Source organism: Crinia signifera, chromosome 3 (assembly GCF_055691185.1).
Source record: "Crinia signifera chromosome 3, ASM5569118v1, whole genome shotgun sequence".
Taxonomy (NCBI): Eukaryota; Metazoa; Chordata; class Amphibia; order Anura; family Myobatrachidae; genus Crinia; species Crinia signifera.
In genome coordinates, this window is record NC_139219.1 from 300,860,515 (window position 1) to 300,869,609 (window position 9,095).

General features: G+C 42.5%; 1 protein-coding gene across 1 annotated transcript in view; it reads left to right on the forward strand.

Annotated features, from left to right (window-relative positions):
* TAF1B (TATA-box binding protein associated factor, RNA polymerase I subunit B) overlaps positions 1 to 8,876 on the forward strand; it is a 78,481-nt gene extending 69,605 nt beyond the window's left edge. The window contains exon 15 of the mRNA XM_083178537.1: positions 8,092 to 8,876. Coding sequence (XP_083034663.1) covers positions 8,092 to 8,260 — 169 coding nt within the window. The 3' untranslated portion in view covers positions 8,261 to 8,876. The remainder of the gene's footprint in view (positions 1 to 8,091) is intronic.
* The last annotated feature ends 219 nt before the right edge of the window (positions 8,877 to 9,095 follow it).

The window sequence follows — 9,095 nt, forward strand, 5'->3', positions numbered from 1 at the left end:
CACAAACATGTGTTTATTTTTACCCTAGTTGGCCAGTAACTGTCCACTTTGAAACCCCCCTTTCATATCTCACCCGCTCTACAGTTGTGGTTATTAAAGTGCTTGTACCTCTATATTACTTTCTGGGCATTAGACACACATTGATGTGGTGGCACAGTGGTTAGCATTGCTGCCTCTGGGGCCATGGCATTGATTCTGACCAGGGCTCTAATTGTGGGGTGTTTGGGAGTGTGTGTATGTTCTCCCCGAGTTTGGGTTGCTTTCCTCCAACATGCCAAAGACAGTCTGGTATAAAGGTTAATAATTATCAATACTGGTCTATCCTACTTATGATGTTTTGTTTGCTGTTGCCTGTATGTTATTATCTGATCTTTCCCATGTTGGCAGGCTTAGTAGGCTCTTGTACTGCTGTCAATGGCACAGTCGTTTTTATACTTTCTTCTATCTAAATATAGAGGTGTTATCAGTGCTAAAGATATCATTGACTGTATTATACATATATTCCTTGAATTTATATCAAACGTCATTCCCAAATGTAAATCTTTGCGTTGTCCTGACATCACACCTGTGATAAGCCGTTCTCTCCTGTCTGTACGGATCAATTTCCTTTTCTTCTAGAAATCACAGAAATTCACCTTTTTTATTTATTTTTTACATTTTGAGTTGTAAATGAAACTTCCCTGATGCAGCGATTATCTTCTGCAGGGTGTTGTAGTGTGGAGTAGATAGGCTGACCTGCTGCACCGCTACAGGTGAGGGGACGGGGCACATTCTCTATTCACAGAAGGTGGAAGCCACGCTTCGGGTTGGCGTTAACAATGGGGGGGGGGGGGGGGGGCATTTGACCTACTCATTACCCATCAGTGTTGGTGTACAATCAAAAACCGGGTCTGGGGGGGCATTTAACACAGGAATCAGGCATCTGGGCGCCTGTACAATTAAAAATCGGGTCCAATCGCATTGCATGTGATGCGACCGATTTTTGGTTGTACAATCGCTTAAGATGAAAAAATCGGGCGCCCAGATAATACACAAGTACCGCAGGATTTCATCGCAGGATGTCCGCACATGTGTGTACTGTCAATGTGCGAGTTCAGGTCTGAAGTGAGGACTAAGATGAACACAAGGCAACAGGTGCTGGTGTGTGAATGCACTTATGGGAGGGCACATTCACCATAGTGATCTGCACTGCTTTTGATATATATAGCACTGGGGTAGCCAACCCTAGTCCTCGAGAGCTACCAACAGTGCATGTTTTGCAGGTCTCCTCACAGAATCTCAAGTGAGCTAATTAGCTCCATCTGTGTATCTTTTAAAATGTGTCAGTGATTAATGAGTGCAGCTGTGCAGCAGCTAGGTTTTCTGGAAAATGTGAACTGTTGGTAGCTCTCGAGAGCTAGGGTTGGCTACCACTGATATAGCATATTGTGTGGAGACTAATTGCATCTGTGTTCTCATGGAGCTGGTTTTCCTTATATACAGAAAACACTGAGACACCTCACAAAAAACGCCGTTCCATGGCAGCAGCAACTGTAAAAATCAGTTTGAATTCCTATGTATTACTTCAGCATAAGAATATGTTCTGATTTAAAAAATGTAAAATGCGTTAAATGTTTTTGTCTGTTTCGATGTAGCTCATTATTGGATTATCACCTACTTGAAGTTATTACTGTGTATTGGGTACTGCAAATTTAAGGAATAGTAAATACATCAAATAAGTCTGGAACCAATGGAGAAGGAAGAAGATAGCTGCGCATAGAGGAAATAAAACTGATCCACACACAGCATGCAAATAATACCTTCCTAGGTTGAATTTTTTACATGATATTCAATAAAAAAAAATTAGAATTGTGGGGGAAAAAAAATAAATAAATGTAAAAACAGTTCATGTTAATGGATACTGGGAAAAGATGGTTAAGGCACCCCTGTTAGTTCCTGTTCCAAATGTACGGACTGTAATATACCAATAGGTTGGATAGTTTTTCAAACCACTCACGATTGTAGGGAAGGAGTCCTGCGCTGAATTACAGATGAATGGGGAGCCCTCTGGAGTGGTACCAACGGCGGTTTGTCCTTTGGGAGCGAATGACTGCTCCTGGTAATTGGTAGAGGTCCTGATTCAGGAACTCTGGTTTGTAATCCAATGATGGGAGGAAAAAAGTTGGGGTATCTCTGCCTGGCCTGACGTGTTTCGCTGGAGGGTTCCCAGCTTTTTCAAATGTGTCACCTTTGAAAAAGCTGGGAACACCCCTAGCGAAATGCTCCCAAAGGACAAACAGCCGTTGGTACCACTCCAGAGGGCTCCCCATTCATCTACAATTCCGCGTAGGACTCCTTCCCTACAATCGAGAGTGGTTTGAAAAACTATCCAACCTTTGGAACAGGAACTAACAGGGGGGCCTTAACCATCTTTTCCCAGTATCCATTAACATGAACTGTTTTTAAATGTTTTTTTTCCCCCACAATTCTAATTTTAATCAAATTTTTTTTATTGAATATCATGTAATAAATTCAACCTAGAAAGGTATTATTTCCAGACTGTGGGCGGGATGTACTAAAGGGAAAATGCGGTAAAACCCCCATTTTACCGCATTTTCCTATGTACTATCACCGGTTCGCCCCGTTTTCGCAGGCCAGGGTATCGCCACCCAGAGGGTGGCGATACCCTATAGAAGCCTATGGGCTTCTTTCGCCGCCCGACGTACGCCGTCCGCGCGCCGCCCCCCCCTCCCGTCCTCCTTTAACCTCCTCCTCCCCCTGGTGTGACAGCCGGGAGGACATCTGGCTTCAGGGGGGAGGAGGAGATGCAGGGGGATGCTGGCAGCCGCCGGGAGGTGACGGAGACCCCCGCAGCCCACATCACAGGTATCGCGGGGGTCTTCGTTACCGCAGCCCGATGCTGGCCGCATATGTTAGTACATATGCGGTAGCATCGCGGCGGCTGCCGTGCGAAGGGCGGGGATGTATGTTGATACATCCCGCCCTGTGTGTGAATCAGTTTTATTTCCTCTAAGCGCAGCTATCTTCTTCCTTCTCCATTTTTTTCAATACAGGAGAGTGATGACCCCTTTTCTATAGCTGCTGCTTATTTTGAGTAAAGAGCCAAAAGTAGCGCCTGTACAACTGTCCTAGAGACAGTACAATAGGTCTGAAACCGCCTGTTGATAGCTTACGATTTTGTCCATTTGACATAACTGGTCTCCCAAGCAAGGAATGTCTGGTTACTGATGTTACTCCTTATGTTACTCCTGGCCTTTTACCAGATAGAAGCAACAATGAGAAAAATGTTTTTGTTTTCTGTGAAAACGATATTTGCCCTGAAGAAATTTTAAACAAAGTTTGACTACTAAACTCTCCAGCAATATAGAATTTCATTAATATGCAAAGTTATGCAAACCATCTCACCTAGTTCAGCCTGGGGGGATGGGAGACCGAGGTAGACGATGGCAGATATGAGTGTTCCCATTTATTTATATGTACAAAATACAGTTATGTGAGACCACAATTTATGAAAATCTGGGGCATTTTTGTTCCTCGTTCAACGCCCTGAGACCTACTGTTTGCTGTCATGTGTGCTGTATGAATCCAACATGAGGAAGAAGGGTTGTTTTATCTCTTTTTGTTTTGTTATACATTTTGCCAGTTTATTTAGTTTAGTTTTCAAGATGTGTTTAAAACGAGCATTCATATAGACCTTAAATACATTTATTTATTTATAAAAATAATACACATTAGATATAATATCATTGTTAAAACCAAATAACATCTGCAATCGTCATCCAGGGGGTGTTGCCTTGACGCCTTTCTCAGCCTAATAGGGCAAACGTCTGTTTCTTAAGAAGGAGAAGTTGTCCTCGCCATGTCCGGCATTTCGCTGCACATCCCCAGCTTTGACGTTTGCAGATATGGAATAACTTAAAAGATTTTGGACCCAAGCAGAGGTGTAAATGTGATGTGTATTTTAAGTCTCCTAGATCTCAATCCAAAATAAAGCAGTATTTAATATGAAGTGGTGATGTAAGATCAGTTGAACATTATCAGGTTGTTCTCACCACCCACATAGAGGGCCTGATTCAGAGATGTATGCTAATCCTATTGTTATAGCACATTTCAGATTCCCCAATATGTATATGGGGCCACGAAGAAGATTGCAGCCTGCACTACAGCACAGTCCAAAATTCAAATAGGAGACCACCACCAACTGCCAGGGAGTCCTGGTCAGAGTTGTGTGGAAGCATTTGCTGTGGCAGTTGGTGAACTATTTGAACTTTGGACTGTGCTGCATCCCCCCCTCTAGAGCTGCCACTGATTGCAACTGTTGTTTAAATCAGTGGTTCTCAACCTCGGTCTTCATGACCCCCCAACAGTGCATGTTTTCCAGGTCACCCGGCAGGTGCACTCACTGACACATTTTAAAAGATCCACAGGTGGAGCTAATTATTTCACCTGTGATTCTGTGTGGAGACCTGGAAACGTGACCTGTTGGGGGGTCCTGAGGACCGAGGTTTTTGAACCACTGGTTTAAATGGAGTGAGCAACAGTAGGCCACTCTGCAATCTTAAAATCTAATTAGGAGACCATGAATTATTTGTTCATTTCATACTGTACGTGTAACGTAATTGTGGAATAACTGAACAAGGACATCCAGTACATAAGATCCCCTTCCATCCTCTGGTAAAACACACAGATCAGATTAGAACTTAGTTGGTGTGTGTAAGATTGTACAGTCATGGAAACTAAACAAAGACCGGTATTTAGCCTCTGCCAAGAGATTGCTATCAGCCATCACATGGGGAGGAAAGGTGGCGAGGGGGTGTCTCTGATGTTTCTCTACTGTGATCGGAGATTGTCTCACCTTTAGATTGTGTGAAGATCTTTCTTGGAACCCCAGGAGATCACAGCCATGGACTTGGACAGATTTTTGGAAAGCCACCAACTTACCTTAAGCTTTGTAACTGCTTATGTCTTGCACCAAATGTATCCATAGAATGTATGTGGAAAATGAGAGCATGTTGCACAGTATGCCTGGAATATGAAATACCCCCCCCCCCCCGCCCCCTTTCAGGGATTCTTGCACCTTGGTTTATTTCACAATCTTTATTCCTTCAGTTACTTATCTTTGTAACATTCACTATAAGTTTTCATATTTTTTAAATGTTATATCCTAGCAGCAAATAATGACTTTTTTTCTCATGGTCGGACATGCACTCGATGTATAAAAGAAGGTACCCATTGATTAATATTGTTTCCTGTACTGTACGTGTTCGTCAGTGTAAGGAAGTAGCCACCACTGGTGTTTTTCTTGAAGAAAAGGGACCGTTCTCAGTTCAATGTAGAATATATATATATGCAGAGGTAGGAGCTGTGAAGCCTCTAGTAGTTCAGCACTTGCCCTGTGTCCACCACTTGCCCTGTCACCCTTCATCCCCACATTAAGGAATTTTGCAGAGACTCCTTGCATTGGATGGTGTAGCCAGGTCTTCCCAGCCTTTGGGCTAAGATCAAGCGTAGATGTCTATGTCTGCTGGTGGGTTTAGGCACACTCCCAGTAGAAAATGGGTCATCTGCATGATCCTCTGGCCAAGAGGTCAGAAGCCTGATGCCTGAGGTGCTATGTGCCCCTGGTGCTGCTTGAGTCAGGGGTGCCGAAAAATGCACTGGTAATGGGGGTGCTTTAAAAATGCATTGGTGACTGCAGTGGGTACCACACCTCGCACTAGTAAGGCACTTTATTTTTCAGGATGCACTATTTGTCCTATGCCCTGGCTTGCTGGCTAGGGCAAGGATACAGTTTTACTATTAATTTATTCAATTGTTTACTATGTATTCAATTTCTTCATGTAGTTTGCACTTTTTTCTGTACCTTTCACCTGACCATTTTGTTTGTGTTGGTCACGGTCTGGTGGGGTTTTGGTGGGCCACCCTCTCCTCTTGTCTCCTAAGACACACTCTCCTTTTAGGGAGATTTGGAGATTCCATCTCCCAGGGGGGAAGCTTTGGACAATCTTAAAGGGAAAGGGGAGAGTTACAGGTACACTCCCTGGCAGGCGGTCGTATAAGACTTACTATTAGCTAGTGCTTACACTCATACTATATTGCAAGTACACTGTACGCACATTATACACACTCTCACAACTATAAGGACATTACTACTGGAGTACAGCTGTGTAGCCACACATTTCAGCTGCACTTAATGAGTGGATGTCACACCTTTGTTGGACCATGATTCCCTATGACAGCCTTCAATATATTATATATACAAGCCTATAATCGTATTTTAGCAATAATCCTAGGTTATATGGTAAACCACTGTATAGGGGGCCGCCTATTTCAAAATTGTTATTCATGTTTTATTATATGATTTATTATGTGTTTTTTTTAAATTCTATATACTATACAAATATGACTCGTGATTTGGTGTAACAGGTACACGCCAGCCTCCTTGCACTACAGTTGTATTTAGCGCAGGAACGGGTACTTGTGTAATATCTGGGCACCCTATTTTTTGATTGTATGCCTTGACTTAAGGCATACAATCAGATGCGATGCAACGCGATTTTTCAGCAAAATCGCATCGCATGCAACCAAATCGCATGCGATGCGATGGGCCCGATTTTTCCATAGGAATCAATGTTAAATGGTGAAAAAAATCAGGCGCCCAGATAATACACAAGTACCCAGGAACGTTGTGTTCCATAATCTTACTACCAGAGAATTTGCCACTTGGTGATCTGTATATGTAGTAGTGAAAATCTGAAATTGTTGCATCCCCAAAAAATTCTGGTCTGGCAGTGAAAGGGTGCAAATCCTCTTTGCTTTAGATGTTTAACAGTCTTTTCCCATGTGTCCAATGCAGCAGGGGGCTTAACATGGTCGTCCAACTGTCCAGGGTTACATGCTCCATTAGTACTGGGGGATGGAGGAAATTAATGCAATTCTTCTACTCCCAACTATTATATGTATCCATCTCACTGCTGCTATGTAGAAAGCTACTTTGTTTTTAAAATGTATGAAATATGGAACATTATACACTGGCCCTACAAGTTCGGTTGGGTGTACGGTGCACTTAGGGATGATAAAGTGTGGTAAGGTGTCAGATCCTTTCTTTAGGCCTTATCTTATTTGGGGAATAGATACTGTAGGGTCCACATTAGTATCTCAGGTTTCGTGTGGGATAGGGGGCTCTCATCCCCTGTGATACAACAACATGTACTCGCTGTCTAATATGTAGGTATCTCTACTTTACACACCACGGGTGTGTGTGTGTGTGTGTGTGTGTGTGTATATGTATATATGTATATATATATATATATATTATTATTTACAATAACGGAGACCACACATTTGTTTATTAAACAATATAAGTATGTTTTTTTTATTGAATATATGTAATCGAATGCAGCATCAATGTACTGGCAGGAATGTTGACTGCCTGTTTAACTCTTTATTGTTTGTTATTTGCAACCAAAATTTAAATTCCGGTAAAAACTATTGGGTACTTATGTAGTATCTGGGCGTCCGATTTAGAAATTGGATCGCATCGCATCGTATGCGATGCGATGGTCAAGATTTTTCCATAGGATTCAATGTTAAAATGGTCTGAGTCCATTTTAACATAGAATTCAATGGGAAAAAGGGGTCCTTTTCCTTTCCCCACTATCCAAGTGGGCATGGAGTTGGATATAAACCTGTGGCGAGCGTAGCGAGGCGAGCGTAGCGAGCCCCGCAAGGGGACACAGAATACTTTTTAAGAAATATGCATCCCCTCGCGGGGCTCGCCACGCTTCGGGCTCGGTGGCTCGCTGCGCTCGCCACGCTATATAAAATCAACTCTATGCCCACTTGGATAGTGGGGAAATGAACAGGACCTTCTTAACATTGAATCCTATGCAAAATCGCATCTGATTGTATGCCTTAAGGTAAGGCATACAATCACAAAATCGGACGCCCAGATACTACATAAGTACCAACTATTGTATTACAAAAAAAAAAAACCTCAGGTTTCCCTAATGACCAGCTGATCATCGCTAGTCCACAGGACCTGCCGATCATTTGCTCATTTCTTTATTTTTCTTTCTTTTTTTCTGACAGTCATTGTAAACACTGGAAATTCTACGAAGCGTCCAACTTCCCGAGCAGCTATGACTTTGTCCTCTCTCTCTTCGCCGTGGTTCTGAACGTGGAGGTCAGCATTATCCACTATGAGGTGTGCTTGGTGGAGGAGAACCTCTTCCACCGGCAGCTTATGAAAATGGCTTGAAATGTGCAGTCGGGACACCGGATGTGCTCTTAGGCCCGTATAATGGAAAGGAGGAGAACTAGTTCAGACACAACTACAGTAGAGAACGTGGAATATCCTTGATTCGCCATGCTGAATTACGTGTTTACATAGAATATATGCTGGCCGTGTGAAAAGTCAGGTGTTCCGTTACAATGACACACAGTAGAAGGCAATGCTGTCATCTAATAAGGAGCTCTCTATCGTCCAGACGGGATGCCTTAATATCGCTGCCTTCAGTTACAACAGATTTGCTATAGACATTGGACAGATATGGGCCTATCTGCTGTGTTCTATCCAGTGGCTACAGAAACGAGCAGAGGTTTTGTTGGTTTTTAGGACCGTTTCGGAAAAGAGTCCTACAGTACATAATACATACAGAAATGAACCAGGCTTTTTGTACGAATTCTTTATGCACTTTAACTTCGAACTCCATTAACACAAACCAAACTTAGATTGTACAAAATATAAGGAATTTTATATGGAAAAAAATAAATTCTGTTATAAAAAGTTATTATTATAAAATGAAGACCAAAACAGCAATGCCAATGTGATTTCATCTTTAGCAACACTAACAGGTACACCGATGTAATAAAGCCGTTTTCTTTAAACCTGAATGAGAACACAATACAATGGGCCTAATTCAGATCTGATCGCATAAATGGGCAAAACTATGCTGCACTGCAGGTGGGGGCAGATGTAACGTGTAGAAAGAGTTAGATTCGGGTGATTAAAATTGTTTCTGTGTAGGGTACATACTGGCTGCTTTATGTTTACACTGCGATTTAGATTTCAGCACAAATCAAACACACTCTGC